The following is a 25,618-nucleotide window of genomic DNA, read 5'->3' on the forward strand; positions in this document are numbered from 1 at the left end:
GTAATTTTCTTGTTTTATCTTTTTTTATTTTAGGAAATGTGTTGGTGTCCCAACTTAAGTAGAGAAGTAGTAAAGTATAATATTTATACAACTCTGACAGAGTTTGTTGTTATTTGTAACAATATTTGTTTTTTTAGGTTAAACTCCATGCAGTTTTTTTTATGTATACTTATAATTCCCTTCAAACCTTAACATTTCTGTGCAAATCAAGTATCTGTAAACCAGCTGTATTTTAAATGAAGCATAATCCTATAAGAACAAATTTATTTCCACTTTTTGTGACTTATTGGGAAATTTGAAAACTAAAATAAATAAAGGTGCTGTTGTATCTCTGTATCTGATGGAGAAGTTTATCACAGAGTGCCTGATGCGCTCTTCCCTAATGAGGATCCATCAGTCCACCAACATAGCCTCCTTAAGAGAAATCAATCACTGTGGCTATTTAAAAAACAATCTTCTACCTTTTGAGTGATTATGTCTCGAAAAAAATCATTTCAAATTTTCAAGGTTAAAAATAATCGTTGTGCTTTTGTGAAGAACAAAATAATAATAAAAAAAACATTGAGGAAACCAGTTTACTAAAGTAGACGGCCAGGGAAATAAGTTAAAAATTGCTAGAATATAGGTGTAGTAGTAATACAGTAATAATTATTTTGTTAGACATTCTTTTTATTAAAAGCTCTGTTTAAATGTTTTAAACTATTTATATTTGAACAACCATCAGGTAACACCTCAGATCATAAATCTGTTCTATAGATAAAAGTGATTCAATCTGGATTCCAGTATTTTTATAAAGCAATTTATTAGATCATACTTTACAGATGTCCTTTTTCGCTCATTATTTCCTTTTTTTTTTTGCCTCCACAAATAAAATCTCCAAGGTGCTTCCTGCACCAAATAGATGTAAAACATCTCCAGTAAAACATGCAAATGTGGTCAACAAATACAAAACACAAAACAAAACAAAAAAAAAACAAAAAATGCGGGATTTTCTTTTTCTTTTTTTTTTCTCCCATCAAATGAGGACATGCACAGAATCAACAGATCGGATCCTACATATAAATACTTAGAAAATATTTACAGTCACATCTCTTAGTGCCAGTTTGTACCCTTTTCTATTTACATATTAACAGGACAATAAATAAAAATGTATCATTTATACCATTGGGAATAAATCTCCCTATAGCCTCACCTCTTAGACAAAATAACTAAATAGTCATAGTTTTATTCTTCACTTCTTCAAATCAGAGAGTCCTTCATAGAGTCAGATGGAGGCGCTCTTCATGGTCTGCTCCCCTGCTCTATCTGTTGATGCTGACTCCTCACGGCGAACCTGTTGACGTGCACCGGGATGGGAACGACGATTTTGGGGTTCCTTACCGGCTCTCCGGAGCGGTTGTTGACGTTCCCGGCTTTGATTCGTTTCCATTTGGCCCTGCGGTTCTGAAACCAGATCTTCACCTGAACTTCGCTCAGCTTGAGCGCATGAGCGATCTGTGAGCGCTCGGTCAGAGAGAGGTACTTTTTACAGTGAAACTCCTTTTCCAGTTCCAGCAGCTGCTCGCTGGTGAAAGCTGTTCGTCTCCTGCGGCTCTTCCCCGCCGAGCCGCCGCTCGGGAGAGACGCCTCCTGTGAGCCGCCTTTCAGCTTGCCTTTCTGGGACAGGCCGCCGCAGTTTGTCCCGTCTGAGAAACTTTCGTTCTCGCTGTCCGCAGAGCTGTCCTCCCTGTCGCTGCAAACCGCGTCCGCTGACTTTAGGTCCAGTTTTTCTTCGTCTGAACTGTATAATTTGGTCTCACCTGAAAAAAAAAAAGAAATATAATAATTAAGTAACAATTAATTTCTTTTTTTTTTTTTTTGGATTAGTTGGTGATAAATCCATAAAAGTGGAACTTTCTGCAAATATTATCCAAATATTTATGCTACGGCCTATATGCTCATTTATAATGAACCGTTTTGGCAAAAGGCCAAACATATGTTCAAATATATAGAAGCAACACAGAAAATAACAGGAAACTGAATTTCTGTTGCAGAATTGGCGTCTTTTTTTTTTTTAACGTCCTTTGATCTTTAATTATTCTCGTTGTTTATTACTTTTTTTCTGTCTCTCGTTACACAATAAAAATATTTCCTATTTATGCAATGAATGAAGTAAAGTGGAAAATTTGCCCAAAACTGAATCCGTATAATTTAGTTAATTCAGTGAAATTCTGTTTATTTTGGCTTGCGCCAGTTCAAAGTTAATGCAAATTTAAACCATTTTGCAAGAAAAAAAAATAAGATATGTACAAATCAATAAAATATTTTTCCAATACATTAAGAGATTCATTTCCCAATTATTAATTTTAGTTCAGTGAATCACACATTTAGTTGTGCAGAAATGAGTAGAGTTCCTCCAATGATCACATTTTGATGCTAAACAATAGATTAATAATGTTCTTAATGAATAAATAATTGTGTGTGTATTAAAATGTTATTTTTTTTATTTTAAGTTTTATTAAGTAACCTATATAGTCTTCAAAATCCTTCCACATGTAAGATTCATGTAAACAATGCAGATGTAAACAGGCCTTTATCCCCTTTTATAATAAAAAAAAAGGAAATATTCGCAGTTTGTCTGCATGCTTGAAATCTAATAAATCAAATGTATAAACTATTTTTTTTTCTTCTTTTTAATGCATACAGAGTGAACCCGATTTTTTCAGACACAAATGCATGTGATGAACAGGAGGCTTACCGGATATTGTCTGAAAAGTTTCTGAAAAGTTGAGCAGATCGGAGCCCTTGTCCCGGCTGTGCAGCTCATCAGAGTGCGGACTTTCCTGCCTCCTCGATCCGGGATCGGCTGCGCTCAAACGCGGACCCGGCAGCTCCTGTGGCGGATAGAAACTGTCCGGAGGGTCCGAGAAGCTCGGCATGGTGGTGGTGAGCGCCACCATGGACGGAACCCCCTGTCCCAAACTGGCGCAGAAGGTGTTGGTTAGCCGCCCGGCAAAGGAAGCTAAGGGCGCAAGAGGAGGTATGCCAGAGGAGAGAGGAGAGTGGGATAAAGCTTGCGGGATAACCAGAGGTCTGTAGGGCATGAACATAGGGTAACCCGTGTAGAGAAGGTGACCCGGTCTGGGTTGAGGGGTTCCAATCAAAGAGTCGATGGAGAACGCCGTCCCTTGCCCGCCCGGTCTCTGCATTGTTTTTCTTTGTTGTGGGGGAAGACCTGACAGTAAATGTCCTCTCCTCTGCGACGGGCAAAACTTTCAGTCTGAACACGGAGTGAAAGGAAAGTAGATCCTCTGCTGGTGTGTTGTCATCCCTGTTTCTCCTGATCTCTGCGCTCGTTTTACGCGTCTGACAGCCGGGGCCGAAGCGCCACCTTTTCCCCCCTCTTATTCGTTACACACTGAGACATAAACATACGCTCTCTCTATCTTTCTATCTACCCCCCCTTCAACCCCTGAGCGACTCCTCCTTCCCAAGCCCTCTCTGATGCGCACCGTGTGAGCGCGCGCAGAGAAAGAGAGGACGAGAGCGCATTGGTTATCATCTGCAATACAAGAGGAATGAAAAGAAGGGGTGTTTCCCTAGGGACTCATCCATCTTCCTCAAATTACGCTTCATTTCCTTATTCAGCCTCTGACTTTTTGGCCGTCTTGAGAGGCGGTAGTTTCCCAGTGGAGACCAAATAGACGAGCCGCACCCCCCCTCCTTTATTTGCCAGGTTCACCATTGACTGGCAAACGGTGTGAGAGACTGCTCCAGCCCTTCCCCTTCTATAATCGTTGACCACACCAACCCAATCAGCTATTATTAATTTTGATTGATGATAAGTAATTACTCTGGATGCAAGGGACAGCGTAAAAACGACGCGTTTTTCTTCTTCTTTTTTTTTGTGGGGAAGATTGGGGCAGATTGGGAGGAGAGGCAGATGTTTCTCTTAAAAAAAACAATGCGCTCGGCTTCAAGTGAAAAAAAGAAGTGCCACTGCAACAATTGTTCCCCGGAGAGAGATGCTCTGTGCGAAATTAGATCCAAATAAAAGACACTTATGCGAGGTCATCTGCGGCGCGGACGCGGGGGCGCATGGGCCAGAGTCAAAGCGGGGTTATTTGAACTGAATATGAAGAGAACTTTAATGTTCTTTTCAAAGAAATAACACAGACGTTTTCCTTTGAGCTTCTCTGGTGAGAGTAATTTGTCTCCAAAGAGATAGGCTACACATGGCGCATGGAAAAAAAAAAAAAAAAAGAAGAAGAAAAGAATCATTCTTCTCTATGCTTTAAGAAGGGGTTTAATCGCAGATCATCTCCCGCTTTAAATGGCAATGGAAGCTGATGATGATTAGCCCTATTGAGTCCTGGGTGCCCGGGCTCTCCAACTGGTCGTCTGATTGCATAAGGACATAAACATATCAGCACAGACTCTGATTAGCTGCTGAGGACCAGGCCAGGATAATTCTTATAATTGCAAGTGACTTCAGCAGTACCTCTCTCTAATCTACTGAAACCATTTAAGAAGCACCTCACATTTGTTTTTCTTTGTCTGCTTATTTTGCAGTTACACTGATCTAATATGAGCGACTTAGAAAAACAAATAAAATGTTATGCGAATAATAATTTGTAATTTATATTATAATGGAAATATATAAATAATTATTTCTAGGGAACAAAAATAGTGTAACAGAAATCTAGATTTTTAATAAAATGTTTTAAATTAAAGAGAAACTCAATCGACTTATAGCAGACTGTCACAAACCTTTAAAAAAACACCCCCAATTTATCTTATAACTGGGAACAATTTTGCTTATGTATATTGTGTTTTTAACCAGCTGAATTGAAGTTCTTAAACTCTGACTTTAGTAAAGATGGAAAGTTGATTCAGTTGAAAGCAGATATTTGCATAGACTTATAAAACATTTTTAAAAAGTCATATTAAACTTCAGTTTTCAATCAGCCAGAATGAACAGGATTATTTAAAATGACAAAATGGAAAAACAATAAGACATTTCATAATTTTTTTATTTTACTTTGGTGAATATCAGGGGTGTGCTCAAATTAAAATTAGCACTATTTAATCATCCCCATTTGAGGATCTTGTGAATTTGTAACCTTTCGCTACATTATTTTATATCATTTTATCAAATTTGAGACCAGTAGGTAATTTTAGGCAACACAAAGCTTTGTTTAAGGGATAAAAGGTAAAATCAAAAGAAAAACAGCAATATCCGAGGAACAGAATGATAAAACTACCAGATGTCTGAAGGTGACAGGTTATCTTTTTCCAACAGCTATAAAAACCATGAAGGTTTCCAAGGTTTTGTGCCTCTGAGATGAACATGTTTGCTTTGAATTGTCCAAATCATTATAATTATAAAATTTCACGCCTTGTAACAATTGTGTCAGGGAGTGGTTGTAGTAGAGGGTCAGAATCCAGACTGAAACCAGTGGTCTGAAAATCCATTCAGGGACAGAGATGCCATAACCCCAATAGCAACATAAAAAAGCAAGATTATGATTAGCAAAGAAATTATTTTAATCTGTAGGAATAAATGGAAACCCTATAAACCTATCATGAGAAGCACAGTAGTGGCAGCATATTGTGTGGGTGTTTTGATGCAGGAAGGACTGGTGCACTCAAAAAATAGATGGCGTTATCAAAACATAACAATACATTTCATTAATATATTGAAATAAAGTTGTAAGACATTACACCAACATGTTTGCCTGAAATCATATTTTTTAAAAGCAATTCCATTCAATGGTGAAACACAAAGAACAAAATAATTACTTAATTACTGTAAAGTTTAAAGAAGTTACAAAAATTGTACAATTATTCTAGCATTTAGCAATTATAAATAGCGTTGGTAATCTATTTAAATGTTAAAAAAAAGCCTAGTTTTATTTCTTATGTATATTCAGTATGTATATTTCTATGCACTGTAAGATAAAAGGTAAAATTAGTTTTAAACTCTATGCATGTATTCCTAATATTCATATACAGAGACAAAATCTATATCAGATATCAGCAAAAAATAAGTCCTCCACTCATATAAAGTCAATTAATCAGTTTAACTACAAATAAATGACACATGGACTATAAAACAAAATACTCTCAGAAAAGTATTTAACAGTTTGTGGAAGAGCAAAATCATTTACACACATTGCTCTGGAATGGTTTCTTTATCATTTGTTTTATGCAAACTTTCTTCAAACCTTATAGGTTATGGGGCCTCTTTCTATTCTCTGATATTAAGTTTGCACCATTTGAGTGGATACAAGCCAGACTGGCTAAAGCTTTATTTAAGTTTTACTTTCTTTCCTTTAACCTGAAGACAGTGTCAAGGTAGGAAATACTCAATAACACATTAAGCAATATAATTACTACCTAAACCAAAGGAGCAGGTCCGCTACTCATGTCAATGTTTTACTTTATCTGAATTTTGACATAAACCCCTTATTATAACATGCAAATATTTATGAAAATACTCAGTTCACAAGCCAAATCATTAAAGTATAATGTATACAGTCACAAAAAGTTATTCTCTTTATCTTTAAATGCAAAATAAAACCAAATATACAACATAAAAAAGTAAAATGCCAAATCCATCTCTTGCTGTATCAGTTCTGTTCTATAGCTCCCTCTTGTGGTGTTAAAACACCAATGAATGTGCTGAAGCAGTTGATCTGCTTTACAAGTGATTATGAAAAACAAGCAGCAGCTGCTTACTCAAGGACAAGGATTAAATAAAACTTCATTTGAAACCGAAACATAAAAAAAAGGAGAAAAAAATCATCTAACTAGTCTGCACCCCACCAGTGGACTTTCACTAACACAACAACATGCGTTCAGTGCACATATCCTCTGCACTCCAGGAGCAGGTAGTCCTTAATGAAGTTGGGCAGATCAAGCTTTGGGACCACTTTGTAAACTCGGCCTTCCAGGTAGCTCCTTAGTTTGCACCGCGCTAAGTGCTGCAGGGAACGAGGAGTCTTTGCCAAGGAGAAGATGGAGTCATAGAAGTCTTTGTGCTCCTGGTTGCATAAAAAAAAAAAAAACACAGGATAACTCAAATGACATTCACTGACTTTATGATCTGAATATACACTTTACATTAAATGTTATGTGAAATCACCATAAACTAAATATCATCAGCTTCCCATTGATTATCATAATGAATGATAATCTGACCTTGACAGCGCGGAAATGTATTTCATTGGCTAAGCTGTTGTATATATGTATTAATTTAAATTTGATTTCATTAAGCGGCTCATAACATAATTTGTTGTACGTTTGTGTTAGGTGAATTAAATTAATTGTAAGTAAAAAAGTAAAAACAATTATTCTGGTCATCCTCTTAAACATTATAAGAAAATGAAAGTGTGCTGTACAACGACTTAAAGAGGGTGATTGTAGCAGGTTAAGAAAAAAAATAGTTAAAATAGAAATAAAAAAAAAAAAAATTTGGGGGGGCCATTAGGTGATCTATTCTCCTATTATATAATTTAAACAACTTGCCTTGTAAGCATCTTCAGGGACAGACTCAACCCAAGCGTCTGTGACTTTCAGGTGGCTGTAGGCATTCAGGAGAACCTCAATGGTGTGTGGCGATTCTGAGCAGTGCTTCAAAACCTAAAAAAAAGGTTCACACTAAAGCTCTAAAAGTAAAGCAGTGGGATTTGTGCAATGATTTAAGTTCATGAGTGAGCTCTGTGACTGTAGAACTGAAGAAATAAAGTAATTAAACACTTGTGAAATGAACAGATTGGTCTTCCCTCCAGGGGTTTAACTGGAAATTATGCAATTAGTGCTAATTAATCTCCTATTAACACTTGCCTAATTAGGAACCAGGCATTTTGTCTAGTGCACGTGGGTTCACTGATAGTTGTAGTCTGTTCCCTGCAGAGATTGCCGCACTTTGTGTTGTGGCATGAAATGGTAATAATTTGAATGTAATCTTGTGATAGTCTGCAGTAAACACCATAGCAATCAAAAGTCAACCAATACAGTTAGTTACAAGCTATGTTGCTAAATTATTATCTATGACCGATCTGGATTGCATTGTTCTATAATGCTTTTGTTCTTTCACAAATGCTTTTAGATACATTTGAATTGTCACAAATATGCAGTTAAACATATAAAGCATTGCTGTGTGTTACTGTTAGTGATCTAAGCTTAAAGCTTATGGAACCCCAGAACTAATTTATTCTAGAAATTTTGAATATTGCATAGACAGTGAGAAAACGATATCTAACACTAAAAGGCTGGTCCCCAAAAATTTAACACAAGTACTTTAGTATGTCCCCAATACTTAGTTTGGGCTCTTTGTCCATGAGTTTTAATATTTTGGTACTTTTGGTATGAACAGCGAAAACAGATTCTCCATAAAGCTTACTAGCAGAGGTGTTTTAAATGTATGTGGTAAATGGCTGTGCTGACTTGAATTTGATACAGTCGACCTGCACATACAGACAGTTCTCCAGAAGAACTTTACCAAGGGGGGCTAAGGTGGGGCCATTGTTTTTTTTTTTCTTTCCATGGGGGTATAAAAGAAAAAAAAAACATAACACAAAAAAGCAGAATAAACCCAGGGCTAATGTGCATCATGTAGTTTACTGCAAGGTCGTAGACTCCTGATGTAACAGATAAAAACTGTGATCTTATCTTAGAACAACTGAGGCTAAAAGCTGGCTGTCATTTCTAAATAATTGGGTAAACTGTAAAGGTAAAAACATTTAATTGGTCCAAGGGATAAATCAATTAGGGTCTAGTCTGTCTGCACATATCATTGTAAGAAATTAATTTGATATTACACTGCCAAACTGATCTAAAACATAAAAAAAAACATTTGAATCTGTTTATTCCCAGTAAACTTAACAGGTAAATAAGGGGATCTTCCAGATGAATGACTATTTTTGCCATTAAAATTAAATTATTACATATAATCTACTTTAAATAGATGTTGAAGCTATTTTTTCTTTTTTGAAATATAAATGATCAGATATCCTACCTGTTTTACCTGCTTAAATTTAGGTAAAATACACTTATTTCAAGATAAAAAAAATCTTTTAACTTTTGCAATGTATGCCTTTAGTATAGGGGCGATAATATGGGCCAGGACCAGGTCTTCAAGGGAGCTGGCCTCTGTTGGTCCCTGCCTAGAACTGCCTTTGCATGCAGATAACACACTGCAAAAAATCAAAATCTTGATAAGTCATTTTTTCTTAAAATAAGTGCATTTGTTTTGAATTGAGGAGATAAAAGAGACATCTTGCCAATGGAACAAGACAATTTAGATTTAAAATAAGAAAACACAATTGCATTGCATTATTTCAAGTGAATATTATCTAATTATCTTATTTTTAGAGTAAAAATCCTGATTCCATCCCATTTACCTACTCAAATCAAAGGTAAATACACTTAATTTAAGAAAGTTTTACTTATTGCTAGATCTTTTTTTCAGTGCATGTCTCCTAAACCATCATCTGACTTTAAAAAAGAACTTCAAGCAAATAGGATTCTGTGCCTCCCAAATCTTCCGCCATGAAATGCAGAAGAAGACCTTTGATAACTGAGTGACAGTCTGTTTTTTTTTTTCTCATTAGCCTGGGTAAAAGTTTTTTCATGTTTTCTCTGGTGCCATTCAATGTCGTTGTGTCCTTGGGAAAAACGTTTCACCTGCATCGCTTACTGATGGTGGTACCTGTATATGGCGGCCCGCTTCTGTCAGTGAGCCCTAGAGCAGCTGTGGCTACAAGGTAGCTCGCCACCATCATGAATGACTGAATGTATTGTAAAGAACTTTGGTCAGGTCTCCTAACTTGACCAAATGACTGTATAAGTACAGGCGATTTACCATTTGATGTAGGAGAGCCTTAGCAAATAATAAAATAGCTCTGGCTGTTTCCCTAAATATGTCTCCAGACACAGTTTATACCTTCTTCATTCTTTTAACTTCCCTCCAATATTTGATAAAGCACTCTTTAGAAAAGGTATTTGGTTTTGCAATGGCCTTTTGTAACTTAATCTCATTTTGCAGGGTGCAAATAACTGTTTGCTGGACAACGGAAAGTCAACCAGTAACTGGTTACCACGTGGATATTATAAAACTTTGCATGTATGTTAGAAAAAGAAAAAAAACTATTCTTATGGTGTTCCAGTGAAATATTGAAATGTTCTTAAAACTTTTGATTATAAACCAGTTACAGAAATCAATAATATGAATGGATGAACTTATAAATCTAAACTATCTTTAATTTTTAGAGTAAACAATGAAAAGAAATGGACTTTTAATTCCAAGTGGCTGCAACTGTTTCCTACCACAGGGAGAGCACCAGGCCAGACTCGAATAGAGCCGTAGTTTAGTAAAGCACGAACAATCCTCTCAGGATGATGGGAGACCTTGTAGCACACCACCTTCAGGATGTTATGCATGGGAGCGTCTCCGCCATAGCCCATATTATTAACACAGGCCCCCTTGGCAAGCAGCAGATCCACTACATCTGGGTTTACGTTCTTACAGGCCATGTGTAAGGGAGTGTGTCTGTCCTGATCCTTAGTGTGAACATCAGCCCCCGCATCCAGCAGCATCTGGCACACCTTCGAGTAACTTCCAAGGTCCTTCATCTCCTGAGGGCGTGCACAAGCTGCATTCAGGGGTGTGAGACCCTCATTGTTCTGTTTATCCACTGAGGCTCCATGGCGCAGGTAGAGCTCAATATGTTCTCCCAGTCCGTTCCTGGCTGCAATATGTAGCGGAGAATCATCTTCATCCAGAGTACAACCGTTAATCGTGGCACCATACTGGAGGAGATACTTGGCACATCTGCCAGACAAATAGTAGAAATAATAGAATGTCTCAGGTTACAAATGGCAGCACTTACCACCGGGCTCACTTCTTTAGAAAGTCGGTCCAGAATGACAGTTAAAGAAGCATTTTATACATTGCCAGGGCCACACCCTGCCACATCAGAGCAACAGAGCTCTCTGCTAAGAATGATCCACTCTGTCTGTATGCTCCCAATCCATTCCTAAAGTTGTTTTACATACATAATTAATTAAAAAATTTTACTTTTTAAATAAACCACTTAGGAAAACATTAACCTCAACATGTATCAGGCAGGTATTATTAGAGTTTAACAAGCATATAATGTACATGAATAATTTCATAGAATCCTAACAATAGGATAAATAAGGACACCTGATTCCAAACTTTAAATAAGAAGTATAGAATTTTTACAGCAACAACAGAAATTAAAAGCTGTAACATCCAGAGCCCTACAACGTCTTGAAATAATGCCTTGGTAAATGATCTGGAAATAAGAAAATCCTGCTTTACCACAGCTGGATAAAAATATGCAACTCTGCTTGCCAACCTTTCACAAAATCGCTTTTTTTACAGCCTCGTTATGTGATTCCACTGATTTTATCTTAGATTTTATTTGCGGATTCTGTCTTAGCTTTGAAATCTTTAATTTTCTTCTTGTGACATCATGCTATTGTTTATTTGGATGTGGTGCTGGAAAAACAACAAATCTCCTAATTTAATCTAACTTGGAACAAAAAAAGAATCACCAGAGAAATCTGATTTTTTATTTTTTTTTATCAGCATAATGCTGCCACCAAAAGGTTTCACAGTAGGTAGGTAGGGTTTTCTCTTTATATAAAACAAACTATAAAAGAAAGAAAGACAATTGTTTACTTTTTTTGGTTAAATTACCATATTTTTGTCAAGTTTAGCCCATAGACATTCATTAAATTTCCACGGTTTTGCAGCCTGGCAAGCACGATTTATACTGCATAGTAGTCTTGGTTTATTTCAACACATTTTTGTCTTTGCAAACACTGCAAACATTCAGCCTCCAGTGAAGCTTATCAGAGTTGTTGCTGTTAGCTTGTAAGCCTTCACAACCAGCTTATGTATTTTCTTTTCATCAGTTTAGTAGAAATGTCCTTTTTTCCCAAATAACTGTCCTATTTTTTCTGGTAATTGACAAGCCGGATTGATACCATTGAACAATGTTATCCTTTTGATCCTTTCCAACATATGACAAAGCCAAGGCCTGAAGGCCAAATTTGACTTCACATGGAATTTATTTGGCCCTTAAGAGCCTTAAAAGGTAAAATGGTGTAATAAAGTATAGACATTTACCAATGCCGTCCCCTGCCATGATGCTAAAGCTCCTTATTGATACCACCCATATTCTGTCAATGTTTGGGAGAACCTACCTGCGCAGACAAGCTCAAATACAGGTCAAGCCTTATAGATGGCAATCTTTGCACAGTTTTAAGGATGAGGAATGACTTGATACAAATTTCTTTAGTATTCATTAGATTTAGTGTTTCATATGCTTTCATATATCCAAATTTTGCAATTGAATGCAAAATGTCTGTTATCGTTTGTTTTAAAATACTGCTCACACATGTTCTTTTTCTTTGTCTTTATAAAATTTCACAAAAAGCTGTGAAATGTTTCTTTCATGTTTCTCATGAATTTTAACATTAGAAGATTTACCTTTAGTAAAGTAATTATTGTTTGTTCGCTAACCTAAACATGTATGAGAATAATTGAGCTTCTTTTTGATAATTAAATGTTGAATCGTATCTTTATTTTAGGTTAATCTGATTTACAACACCTGATGTCAGGTGATAACTCAAGAAGACTGAATGCTGAAGCTGGATCCTAAAAGTTGTGCAACAGAAGAGTTTAAAGTTGTAAAAGATATTATAGCTTGGATTACTGGAACATTTTTATGCTTTATATTGTTTCAGAACCTGATTCATTTGATGTTAAGGTAAACTGTACTGGACATAAATTCATAAAATCTAAAAAAATAATATATTGCCCTTATTTTTAATTGTTAAGCAGTTGCTCCAACTATTAGGATAAACAAAATCCTGATACAAGAAGTATAATAGGAACAAGCTTGTAGGGTTTTAATTATACTTATTCGTACTCACTCAAGTGATTGAGGACTTGTGCAAACATGCAGAGGCATAAGCCCGTCTTCAGAGACAGCATTGGGGTTCGCTCCATAAATAAGCAGCAATTTGGCGCACTCTGCCTGGCAGCTTTCACAGGCCTCATGCAGGGCAGTATTGCCTCCAGGAGCCAGGTCTACATTTGCTCCACGTTGAAGCAAGAGGCTCAGGCAGTCTGCAAATCCTCGGCCCGCTGTGATGTGAAGAGGGGTTGTCAACTCTTGTTCATACGTCAAAGACCACAGTCCTGTCAGCAGGAGCACAAGCAACATTTTAGAGTGAATTTAAAAAACAGTACACATATTGAAGCAGTTTTTTTTTTTTCTTAAGCAATTTAGGTTATAAGCTCACATCACAGTGTCACTTAAAATGAAAGAGTGTTTTTAAAACCTACTGAGGCCTCTGTAGTTAAATCTGAAGTTCTTCCACTCTTCTAAATTGCTGGTGTCATAGATGGCATCAATGAGGTAGCTGTGCTCCTCATCGTCCACGATGCTCAGGATGGTCAGTGCATCACCCACAAGCAGACAGTTCCAAAACTGGAGGACGCACCCTGTGGCCTTGGCGGTGGCGATAACATCTTCGCGGTACTGCTTTTGCTTTTTCCACTTTATTTTAGGTGCCAGATAAGCCATGTCCAACTTATCTATGTTGTTTTATTCATTAGCCAGTTCCCTGGTTTCTGATGTAAGGAGCTGAAATGTGGGTTGTTTGTGCAGGCAGGGCTATTTCAGGGAGGTGTTACAAGATACTGTGGGTGACTTTTTGAACCTCAGCCATGCAATGGCATGGAAGCCAATGACAGTGCATTTTATTATAGCTGGCTTGTTTTCAATTAAGCAACAATAATCCACAAATGATGGAATTTTAGAATTGGAAAAACAACATGCTTAAGGTTGCTTTTAGGAAGCATGAAAGTATTGTAATATCCAGGACATGTGCAGACTTTTTAAGTATAACCGTCAGTTCTGACTGTTGAACATTAGGAGGTCTATAAATACAGCCTCGTGGTTTGTTTCCTTAAATATAACATGAGCGTGTGTCTAAATACAGGTGTCAGTATAGCATACCTCCACATTTTAATGATCAATAGCGACGTAATTTCCAAAATTTTGTAATGTTATGAGAAAAGGATTAATTATCAGTTAAGTTTTTTGTTAAATTAGAGACATTTAGCTCTCACCTTCTCCCCGGGCCGTCCAGCGCATCTCTCCTCCTTGTGGTTCAATGACAAAGTTCACCTTCGACCCTCTCGGAAAGAAACGCTTTAAAGCCTCCATATCTCCTGTATATAAAGCATTGTGGATCACCACATCTTGGCAGACAGTTGGTCTCTGGGCCATTGATGAACTCCTTTGCACTCTGTCCATTGCCTCCTTCTTCAGGAAATAGCTGCTAAGGTGATGGGTGGCAAGCTGTGTCTTGTACTTGTGCCTCTCCAGCATGTCCTTATCAAGTTCAAGAGAACGCAAGGCCGAAGATGTAAAGAAAAAACTGCCTCGAGACATGCTAATGTTTGGGAATAAAAGAGTTTTTTTTTTTTTTTTTTAAATAAGTAAGAGTATGTAAAATTGAAGCAGTGAAAAAAAAAAAAGACTTGCCTCACATATGTTTTTGTTGTTGAACTCTTTGGCATCTGTCCACCTTCTCCCTTGCAGGCTCTCCACAGGGTTGGTTTGCAGAGTTGTTTTGATATGAGACCCACCCTGCAAGTTGGGCTATTTTTATGTTTCACATGCCAATGCTCATACCACTCCGTTTGCCTCCAGTTAGCCATGAGATTTTATCAGGCTGCAAGAAGCAAAGGCCTTCAAATATGTAATGATGGTTAAATTTTTCTTTGTTAATTTACTAGGACACAGAACTTTATGCAGGATGTAACTATGGAGGATTATTGCAATAACCTTTGCAATTTTCCTTGTTATATAAATATATCTAGACGCACTATACATACCCCATGCACCTTTTTCTCCTTTTGGCATGTCCTTTTGACTATTGAGCCGATGCGACATTGTAATGTCTCCACTTTGAGATTAATAAAGTCCATCTAATCTTATCTTATATGATCATTCTTTTTCTGGGTGCAGCAGTAGTGTTTTAAAGGAAGATGCAAAAAAACAAACAAAAAAAAAACAAGGGACAGGTGTAACCTTCACATCAATAGCTATGGTGAAAAAATATATTCACAGGACAACTAATTGTTGTGGGTTCAACAAATCTGCCCCATATAGAGTATTGTTTACAATAAAGCCTGTTCACAATTCGCCAACACCAACCATGTAAGCGCACTGCTCAGGTTAGAGCAGAAATTTATTGTTTAGTTCAAAAATGTGTTCCAAAAATAACTCTTCATGTCATGCAGAACACAACATTGGACAACGGTGGTAACAACATCATACTGCAGGAATAATCATCAGCAGGGTTAGAAAACTGGAAGATTGATGCAGCTTTATGTGATTTAATACTGGAAGAAAACATCTTAGAAGCTATAACAATTTTGAGACCAGGGTAGAGATTCACATTACAGCAGATAATAAGGAGCTTAAAAAAAATCTGATCTGCAAAGAAGGCAGAGAGATACCCGAAAAGGACTTGAAACTGTAGGGGACAAATCTATAATGCGATGACTCAGGATGTCTAAATAAAAATATATCCCAAAACGTTAAGCTTTTTATTATTATTAAAAAAAAATCTAAACCAGAACCTTTTTTGTTCTCATATAACAAAATGTGTGGAAGCGTCTATGACAGGAACTGTAGTAATGATCCTTAGATCCCTATTTATTGTGAGCGCCAAGTCAAAAATGTAAAGAAAAAGGACTAAATCAAACATTTGATCAAATACTTCTAGGCAGTTGCAGGAAGATCAGATAAGAATATCATCTTGTAAGCTTATTCATGTAGCTTAGGAAATGTCATTTTCTGCACAAAATGTTATTTTTTCCCCTCAAAGCTGTAATGGATTTTTTGTATCCACATGGCTCCCCTGCATTAGAGCATTAGGCTGAATGACTGGCAACCACTGTGTCCCTCTGCCCCATGTGCAGAGCTTGGATGACGGAGGGACGGTGCATAATTAAGCCTCTTGAGCCTATTCACTGGACATTTGATAAACATTGCTTTTGACTGATGAATTACCATTATCTAGTGATAGAAATGACCAGAAGCTGCGTAGATGATGAAGACAAGCATTCATAACTCATGGTTGTGACCCAGAACCACATTTCAGTTATTTTAAGGTTGACTGACATTTTTTCATCAGACCTTCAGCTTTATTTGGCCCACGATGCATTAAAACATACACATACGCTTATCCCCCTCTGTGAGTGGAATCTGTACCGATATGACAGAAAACAAGGTTTACGCCACAGGTGGAGAACATGAAAATTGAAGAGGGTTTTACCTTATTTGCATCTGAAAACACAGAGGCATCGCTGCATGTCTTCTGTACCTTAATGACTGTTCCTGTATGGAAATCAAGGTCATTTATTTCATGTTACAGTTTGGTAATAGATGCCACATTAAACAGAACACGAGTAAGAGTTTCAACTTTGAAAACACACATTACCAAAGAGAGAGACTAGGAATATTGTTTTTGCGGCTGGAGTACATCCTTTTAAATGATATACATAATGAGTTTATAATATGCATCTGGGCTACCTCCTCTCTACTTTGATGTCTTCCAAATGGCCCGGGTGTCATCAGCAAAACATGTAGGCACTTTCCTGCCTCATTGACTCCCAAATGTATTTTAAATATCATTCCTGGTAACGCAATTATTTAAAACGCTGAACTAAACACTTACTAATGGGGAAAAAGACAGCCACTTCGATAAATTCATTTCTCATATGGTGGGCATTCGTGTTTTGTATCTTTCTTTTTTTTTTCCTTTTTCCTCTGTGAAGCCGAGGCAACTCTGATGACATGAAAAAAAGCAGCAGCAGCAGCAGCAGCGGCGGCACCCCCTGCCCTCACAGCCCCCCTGCGGACATTTTGGATCTGTGGTTTCCCTCATATCACCCAATAGTAACTGCCTTTCCAAGTTTTTCTGCCCTGTGGTCAATCGCCTTTCTGTCCCCAGGGCGGTGAGAGGCTGGACATCAGCAGCAGTCTCTGATGAGAACCAGCCACTTCATTTATGCAATCATAGGCAATTAGTTCCCTCTGATTATGAGGCCCTTAATGCTATTTTGAGTACTGTGGCGCACATTAATACAGGAAGAGATTAAACTACAACCCTCCCACCACACGGAGCAGCCATTTAATATACTGAGAACATAATGAAATGTACACAGTAATTACAGTAATATTAAATGCTAATGGGCTTGCAATTGGATCTGCTCTTAGTTTAAGATGGAGTAAGAGCAACCAAAGGGAGCCGAACACCATAATAGCACGGAAGTACTCATTTATCCATCAGGTTCCTCTTAGTTTTATGATTTATGCAAGATTTTCCTGTGAGGAGCCATAGGTTGATGTTGGATTCGAAGATTACTCAGTTTTGGAAAGGGAGCAATTCATTTGCATTTTGAAGAGCTAGGAAAGAACGAAGTATAATCAGAAATATAAACTTTTTGACATTGCTGTTTCTATGACCTAAAACAGCTTTAATGGAATTACATGTGATAGATGGTGTGTGTTGGAAGGAAAGGGATTCAAAACCTTAAATAATAAATGCAATATATGTATAAACATTTTGTGTCAAGATTTTTTAAGAATCATCTTTCACTGCAGATGCGACTGTAAGTATCTAACTTTCTTCTATTTGTTGCTCTAAGTAAAGGTTCCAACTGTGTGTTTAGGGTTGCTGTTATACTGGAAATCCAACCTCTTTATATCCTTTGTAGCTCCTAACAGACTTTTTTTTCAGGACTGCCTTACAGCTTCTGAAAGTCTGATGAGGAAAAGCATTTTCACAGCATGAAGGCGTCTCCCCCTTCCACTGCAGTCAGGATAGTGTGTTCTTAGTTGTTGGAGTGTTTTTGTTTTCTACACACATCTTGTTTTGTATATGTACAAAGAACGTGAACACTTTCATCTGACTTGTCCCAATCACTTTGTTCCACACGCTTGCTGTGTCCCCTGCATTACTTGTTATGAAATCAAAACATGACTTCCTGTGAATTTCTGTTTGGAAGTTCTTAAAGTCCAGACACGTGTAGAGACGATGAATGATAATAATAATAATAATCCCCTAGAAGTAAAAGCATAATGTCCAAAGTTCTGTAGCGTCTCAAGTAAACTTGAAAGCAACGCAAAGATGGACTCAATTTACTGAAGAATTATCTTCTTAAGCCATTTTTTTTATGTTTTATTTGAGAGCATCAGAGTGAAGTAAAATGAATGAATTTGCATACCCAACTTTTTAGATTTGTTATATTAAAAAGCCTAATCACTTATATCCAACACTGATAAAATATCTGAATGTAAAGTATGAGAAGAAGGTTGATATTTAAGTTTTTACATGTTTTGCTTTAAGCTCACTGAACAAAAATGATACAGCGTTAGAGGTTTGCACTGTGATGTTACAACATCTCATAGGCGACCATGGAAACCTGATAGGAGATAATGAGGAATCCTAATTGGCTGCTGGTATTATGAGGAGCCGGCTTCAGATTTCCATCTCTAATTATACGTATTTCAACAGACACGTGTTTGGAGAGCTTGTTGCTTTTAGAAGATTCTCCGATAAATATCCCTCCTATTTTATTCAATTTGATTATAAAAGTCAACCACCAGACCTGCACAGGATGCCCTGTTTGTAAATCTCCCCCAGATCTCTTTAAATGTTAGCAAAAAAACTTGCATGAATTCAACGAGCTTTGAATTGAACAGTAACTCTGAACTCATGGAGGCATAATTACTTTTTTCTGTGTTCTTTCAGCTCGGACCACTCTGCCTATAATGCATTGTATCGAGGCTGCGCGGATTCCAATTGTCTCTCTATGCGCTGATCACCACGCAAATAACCCTCTGTTTCATCATGACAATTGAAAGGTTCATATTTCAACTTAATAGTCCTTTATAACTTTAACCATCTATCACAACCTCATTTCATTGTGGCTGCAGTTAATACGCGCTTCCCTGCCAAGTGGAACATTTTCTAATGATGCACTCTCACATGAAAACAAGGCAAGCCATCCCAAGCTCTGCATCACTCACTAATGCACCCATCCATAATGTGTTCATAGCAGCCTGCCTAAAGCAGCTGGTGATGACTACCAACTAGGCCGGGCAGGAGAGGGGTGCAAGATGCAAAATCTAAATGGCCAAGATAATCATTGGCAAAGTTACTGTCATCAGAGGCTGTATCACCCTCATGATAACATTAGTAGATTTCTTGTCATTAGGTGGAAAACTGAGAAACATCTGAAATGGGTTATCTCAACAATAACAGGCAATGTCGGAAGTTACACCCAAGTGCATTATGAGAGTGAGGCTGGCTTTGTGGGATGCTGATAAGTGCTGTCTAATAGGTGTACGTAAAGCCTCATGTAAACAGCCTCCTAATTAGAGAGACCTTTATCAGTTCCTCCATTTTATGCAGATTGAGCCGGTGCAAACGCTGCTGTCATTATCTCGTAATCAAGTAGCTATTCACTGTCATCTTTTAAAAACTTGATTAAAATGCATAACAAGGAATCAATGCTGCTTTATTCCCTCCGTCACCTCATAAACATGGCTTCTTATTCAGGTTAACTGAATAATGGTCTTTAGCAGTATACATATAAGAACTGTTGAGTTAAAAGGGATTATTTGCAAAAGCTGAACATCTTAGTGTTCCCAGATAGTTTTTAGACTTGGAGTACAGTTTAAAAGGTCTGCAGGCTTCCAGAGGGGAACCATTGTATACAACCGAACTGGATTTCTTGATTTTAAAAACTGAATTAAGTGATACTCTTAGTAAACCGGAAAAAAAGGTTCACAAAAATGGAGTTAGATTACACAATAGCACAACCTAGCTGATGTCCTCTTTAATAAGCAATAAAGGTGTTTTCTCATAAGACAAAAATAAAATGTTGTAATTGCTTTTGCACTGATACCATTATCAAGCAGGGCCCCCATCCAGCACTAAAATGGTGGTATCGGTAACAGCGAGTACCAACAAATAGGGCACTGATGCCATTTTGAGAGCCAAAAGTTTATTCAACTATTGCAGGTAGGCAATAAACAGTTCTACTGGATTCACTTTGTATTAGTCTTTTTCCTGCTTCACAAAGGCAGGCAGCAGCTTAACAAAGCCATGATGGCCATTATTTTACATCCAAGTACTATACAGTTCTTCATATATAAACACACACATCAATTCCGAACAGATGGCATCGGTATCGGCCGATACTGCACAGCCAGGTATCGGTATTGGGGCCAAAAAATGACACTGGTGCAACACCAATCCACCAATCCATTTTCCGTCACCCTTATCTCAAGCGGGGTCGCGAGGGAATGTTGTAATCCAATACTTTATTTTATTCTATACTCCTATATTTTGAAAACTAAAGGCTGGGTGCAATGGAAGCACAGTTGTAAAGCATGCAATCACAGTACAGCTGTCTTAGTCCTCAGCATGGCTGCAACAGGTTTGACTAACTGTATGTGCTCTCTTTTATCCTCTGACATAGCAGCTGGCTCATCGTCTGCCTGGCTGTGTGTTTCCTGGACGGGGCCGCATGTGAAGCTGGTTGACAGTTGCCTTTTATATCTCTGCTTCTTTCTGTATGTCTGTTTCTGTCTCCTTGAACCCCAGTCAGCCTCTGCAGATGGCTGCTCACACTGAGCCTGGATCTGCTGGAGGTTTTAACTCTCCACTGTCGCTACAAGCGTGTTTGGTATGAGGGATTGCTTTCAAGTCAATGAGTAGATGCAAACAGCTGGTTTTCTTTAGATGGAAAACTTTGAATCAATTTGACTGTATAATCTGGTTGAACTGTCTCTTTAAATTTCCTTGAGATGACATGTGTTGTGAATTTGCATTATATAAATAATCTCAATAGAATTGAGTCCTGGCCTGTTGACTTTTGCTTTTACTCCCCCTCTCTCTAGTCCCATTTCCTGTCTGTATACTATCAAAAAATAACAAAAATAAAGCCAATGGGGCTTAAAAAAGCCAAAAAAGGCTTGCAAAACATATGCATAAACTTGATCTTTTTCATAATTTGCTATGTTTGATATCAGATTGTACTTGTTAAAATTAAGAAATGAGACGTCCTGTTTACAGTTTGTTAAAAGCTGTGTAGATAATCACACAAACATGTAGTCAGAGTTGCTTTGGTTATATGACACCAATATTTAACATGTTGACCAGCATGGAAATTGCTACTTGTTGCAGAAAATGATGTACTGTAAAAAAAAAACTGCAGATCTCCCTGAATGCACTATCCTCATAGTGAAGCATGGTGGTGGCAGTATTTTACTGTTGGGATGTTTTCCAATGCAAGAACAGGGAGGCTGTTAGAGTCACAGTAAGTTAGATGGACCTAATTACAGGGCTATAGTGAAACAAAACAAGTATAACAGCCTCTTCACATAAAACACAAAGTAAATATGCTTAGGTAAGGCAGACAAGTTTATTTATAATGTACATGTCAGTGGCAAGACAATTTAAAGTGCTCTACATTAGGAAAAAAAGAAAAGTACATTGCAGTAGCATAAAGGCAACACACAGTTAAAGAAAATATAAATGGCAAAATAAGAGGATTATATGTAAATATTGATAAAATTAAGAAAGTGGACAAAAGTTAGACCAAAAACTTAACTAATAAAGTTTAGATAGCAAAGGCCAATCTAAACAAATGCATTTTTACTCTGGATTAAAAAAAAAGAGGGTTTCAGTGCTTTTAAAGTTTTATCCAGATTTTTGGTGCATAGCAACCAAACACTGCTTCTCCATATCTCGTTTTGCTTCTCAACATTTAAAGTAGATTAGAGCCAGAAGACCTATGAGCTTTGGGAGGTAGATATACTGACAATAAGTCTGTAATGTGTTTTGGAGCTAAGCCATTCAGTGATTCATAGACTAACAGAAGTACAAGGATTTTAGACCTGGAGTGATGCGTCCCTTTTTCTTAGTTTGTGAGGATTGGGGCAGCAGCAGCTGCTTGATCAAACTTTTAGGCAAACCTGTGACGACACCTTTGCAGCATTCAATTCAACTAGAGATGAACACATTCATAAATTCTTCATGGTTCTGATGAGACAGTCGTTGAATCATTGAGATGTTCTATGCGATTCTGAACCATCTTTGTGTTCCTTTTAATGTTCAGATCTGAGTCTATCAATGCATCTACTGTAGATTTCGAGCCCAATTGGCGGTCCGAGCTATAACTGAAACTGAGTTTACATTTAGATACCCTTCCTCGGATCCAAAGACTATTAGATTTAGTCTTGACTCAACTGAAGAAAATTTTGGCACATCTATGCATTGATTTATTGTATTAACCCAGTGGGGGAATAGGATTCATAGTCACCTGGTGACTTCATGTACAGCTGTGTGTCATCTTCAGAGTGTTGGTAACCATTTAAGATCCGAGTTAAGAGGAGCATGTAGCTTATAGGAGAGGAGCCTATAAGCAGGGCCCTTATGAAACACATGTGATTTTGTGGTCTCTGATGTAACGTTACCGGCAAAAAAAGGGCATTCAAATAGACATAAATTAGCCCAGAGCTGAACCAGAAATTATTGTACTTCAAAGTTGAACAATCCCCCCATGTAATTGCAGTTTCCAAAGTGTGCCAAAAAAACACAGTTGAGGAATGATTCTGTTAGATTTGTCTGACTGTTAGCAAGTCAATTGAAATATTAAACTCAGCCACCTGTTCGGTTCCTCACCTGTTTGTGCTGCTGTGCTCTCAGAGCATCCTCAAACAGGTGCCGTCTTTGATTTCAATTCATAAGAGGTTTTGATTAGGAAAACAAGGGGAAGGACTGAAAATCCCTGAATGACAGTCCCTGTACAATTAAAGAAAGTAACTTATATGGGTTTAGCATGGTTAGCAATCAGGAGGCTGTAAAACAAGCGACTGCACAATCAGCTGCAGACACTTAACCCTTTAAAGCAGAGTTTATCATATTTGATACATGAGTTTTTTAGACCTCTGCAACAGAGTGAAGTTTTTGTCCTTGAAACCCATGCACTGAACAGAAAACACTATGGAGAAATGCCTGTATAAAAATGTATCCAAATAAATGATCTAATTTAACAAAATGCAAATCAGAAATTTCCATCCCAATTCTAATAAAAAAAAAAAAAAAAAAAATGAAATTAGTTTTTTTATTGAATGGTTCAGGCTTTAAAGGGTTAAATCAGTGGGGGAAACCTTAACATCCGACCTAAATGAGGAAAAGAAGATTCTCAACACTGAACCAGGCAAGTTTATTATCCAAAGACAAAACTACAAACAGCTCAAGATGAAGGTGGCATGGGCGGTTCTAGATGTGGGGCCAGTTCCCCTATAGATCAGGTCCTGGCCCCTGTACTGAAGACATAATATTCAAAGAAGTTCTAATGATATGCGCTGGACATGGTTACTGATAGATCCAAGGACCCATTTCCTCTCTTTTTTTCCCTTTACAAATTCTGATTTACTAATTTTTTAAAAAAAAGGTGATAATGGCATTGAGATAGGAACCCAATTGCTCAAACAAATAAAAATACTTTTACAGCTGAATTTATCAGTTTTTCTTGAGTTGTAATTCAGATTCCATAGAAAAAAAATTGTAATTTTAACTTAGTCAGAAATATGTAAAATTCAGAAATTAAGGTAAATTGACCTAATAAGACATAATTTTAATTAAACCTAACTAAATAGAAATTCCACTTCATGCAAGTATCTTAATACATTTGAATCCCTTTACCTGTTTTTTATTTCAAGCTTTTCTGTGCCCCCATGAAAACACTGCCCCCCCTCATACATTTGGTCTAGAGCCACCACTGGTAGGTGGACTTCAGACCTTACTTGTCTGGTAGGAGGCAGAAAACAAAAGGGGGAAGCAAAGAGGAATTACAATTAAATTAATTTAATGTGCAGGAGAAACAAGTTGTGTGTAAATAAGTGCAATATTAAAAAGGTACAAAACCCCACATTTATAATATGTTGCTGCTATACAGGGTCTAAATTAAACTCCTTCGTGAATTTAGAGGATATTGACATCCCACAATAAAATACCGTAAAAAGCATAATTGAAAATAAACTGTTTACCTCACCCGAAGGAGAGGGGGAAAAAAATCAGCTGCCCTTAAAAGTCCTACATATATTAGTCAAGGATCTAGCAGGCAGTTTGACCGCAGTTCAGCCTAAATATAAAGGGTACAATGCCGCCATCTAGTGGATCTTTGACAGCATACCCATATTGAAAAATTAAAGAGGCGCCCGAGGAAAATGGCAAGTGTGATCTTGTTTTATTTGAGTTACACCCCCCACCCTCCACACACTAATAGTTTTAGTAGAAATCTTCATTTAGAGCTGGTGTACTTGGTCACCGCCTTGGTGCCCTCGGACACTGCGTGCTTGGCCAGCTCCCCCGGCAGCAGCAGCCTGACGGCGGTCTGCACCTCCCTGCTGGTGATGGTGGAGCGCTTGTTGTACTGAGCCAAGCGGGACGCTTCGGTGGCGATCCGCTCGAAAAGGTCGTTCACGAAGGAGTTCATAATGCTCATTGCTCGAGCGGAGATGCCTGTATCCGGATGAACCTTCAGAACAGAGAAAAAGTTGTAGGAACATCATGAAAAAGTAGTAGGAACTAATGAGAGTGTTGGTGTAATTGTTCCTACTGCGCTCACCTGTTTCAGGACTTTGTAGATGTACATAGCGTAAGTCTCCTTTCTTTTGACCTTTTTTCTTGCCTTTTTCTCGCTTGAACCCTTGCCTTTCTTTTTTGATATGTCGTTAGTCATTTTTTTTTTATGTTTCAAACTGTAGTTAGTTGGCAATATGAGCAACTATACCGGGTTTCTGGTAGATATGCCACAGCTGGTTTTAAATGTTTCCTTAATTAGCGACTAATTAAGTTCAGCTGGTGTGTTTCACAATTACTGAATTATATTCACTTAAGGAATAAAAACGACAGGAGTAATTTTACTGAACAGTATTTTTTACTTTTTCTTAACTAGCCTATTATGAAAAGCAGCTTTTTCACTAAATGAAGAGTATGTAAAAAACAAAACAAAAAAAACACACAAAATACACACATTGCTCTAAAAAGTTTGATAGAAATTATATCCACTTATTTGTTGTTGTTTTCATGTCATAAATACATGTCACATCATGCAAGTTTATAAGTTGAAGTTATTATTACAAGTTAGAAAGTCACAGGCTTGCAACAATAGTATAAATTCACTAATTTATGTACGAATAACAGATTTCGAAGTAAAAATCACAACTGTACAAGTATGAATTAGAAATTTAGAATTTATTGACCGATATCTTACCCCATACAATAGTTAAAAAAGGATCACATTGAGATTACATGTTGTGAATTGTTACTATTTAAACATGCTGAATTGAATTTCTCCTATTTTGGCTTCTCATCAATGGCTTCCTATTCAACCCAGAATATAATCTAATTGTTCCTTATGCTCCTAACAGAGACTTTAGTTGTTAATAACTGTAAGTGCTCTCTTTCATCCCTTTTTACATTAAAACTGGCTCAG

General features: G+C 37.3%; 3 protein-coding genes across 5 annotated transcripts; all 3 read right to left on the minus strand.

The window, feature by feature from the left end:
• Positions 1-829: 829 nt before the first annotated feature.
• On the minus strand, positions 830-3,467 carry LOC107101697 (homeobox protein GBX-1-like). Its single transcript, XM_015400706.1, has 2 exons — positions 2,738-3,467; positions 830-1,799 (listed from the first exon to the last, which is right to left on the minus strand). Exons 1-2 carry the CDS (start codon positions 3,186-3,188, stop codon positions 1,282-1,284), a joined length of 969 nt encoding a protein of 322 aa, XP_015256192.1. The 5' UTR covers positions 3,189-3,467; the 3' UTR covers positions 830-1,281.
• A 2,746-nt stretch (positions 3,468-6,213) lies between these two features.
• On the minus strand, positions 6,214-14,620 carry LOC107101699 (ankyrin repeat and SOCS box protein 10-like). 3 transcript variants are annotated; one of them, XM_015400708.1, is made up of 6 exons: positions 14,579-14,620; positions 14,156-14,481; positions 12,952-13,219; positions 10,312-10,816; positions 7,510-7,623; positions 6,214-7,025 (listed from the first exon to the last, which is right to left on the minus strand). In XM_015400708.1, the coding sequence occupies exons 2-6, from the start codon at positions 14,478-14,480 to the stop codon at positions 6,840-6,842; spliced, it is 1,398 nt and encodes a 465-aa protein (XP_015256194.1). In that variant the 5' UTR covers position 14,481; positions 14,579-14,620; the 3' UTR covers positions 6,214-6,839. The 3 variants fall into 3 exon arrangements, with proteins under 3 accessions (XP_015256194.1, XP_015256196.1, XP_015256195.1); XM_015400710.1 differs by lacking the exon at positions 14,579-14,620 and having other exon boundaries at positions 10,591-10,816; positions 14,156-14,508; XM_015400709.1 differs by lacking the exons at positions 14,156-14,481; positions 14,579-14,620 and adding an exon at positions 13,367-14,149.
• Positions 14,621-24,421: 9,801 nt separating this feature from the next.
• On the minus strand, positions 24,422-24,862 carry LOC107101698 (late histone H2B.L4-like). The gene is made up of 2 exons (XM_015400707.1): positions 24,749-24,862; positions 24,422-24,658 (listed from the first exon to the last, which is right to left on the minus strand). The coding sequence occupies exons 1-2, from the start codon at positions 24,860-24,862 to the stop codon at positions 24,422-24,424; spliced, it is 351 nt and encodes a 116-aa protein (XP_015256193.1).
• Positions 24,863-25,618: the final 756 nt, after the last annotated feature.

The sequence above is a fragment of the Cyprinodon variegatus genome, unplaced genomic scaffold (genome assembly GCF_000732505.1).
Source record: "Cyprinodon variegatus isolate N-32 unplaced genomic scaffold, C_variegatus-1.0 Scaffold1135, whole genome shotgun sequence".
NCBI lineage: Eukaryota > Metazoa > Chordata > Actinopteri > Cyprinodontiformes > Cyprinodontidae > Cyprinodon > Cyprinodon variegatus.

Bases quoted from the DNA above. Each gene is read 5' to 3' on its own strand.
- LOC107101699 (XM_015400708.1), bottom strand. From the start codon at position 14,480: ATGTCTCGAGGCAGTTTTTTCTTTACATCTTCGGCCTTGCGTTCTCTT. The intron at 10,817-12,951 runs GTGAGTACGAAT...TTTGTCTGGCAG, and splicing joins ACAAGTCCTCAATCACTTGA to ATGTGCCAAGTATCTCCTCC. The intron at 7,026-7,509 runs GCAAGTTGTTTA...TTATGCAACCAG, and splicing joins TCCCTGAAGATGCTTACAAG to GAGCACAAAGACTTCTATGA.
- LOC107101698 (XM_015400707.1), bottom strand. From the start codon at position 24,862: ATGACTAACGACATATCAAAAAAGAAAGGCAAGGGTTCAAGCGAGAAA. The intron at 24,659-24,748 runs GTGAGCGCAGTA...TCTGTTCTGAAG, and splicing joins TCTACAAAGTCCTGAAACAG to GTTCATCCGGATACAGGCAT.
- LOC107101697 (XM_015400706.1), bottom strand. From the start codon at position 3,188: ATGCAGAGACCGGGCGGGCAAGGGACGGCGTTCTCCATCGACTCTTTG. The intron at 1,800-2,737 runs GTAAGCCTCCTG...TTTTTTTTTCAG, and splicing joins AACTTTTCAGACAATATCCG to GTGAGACCAAATTATACAGT.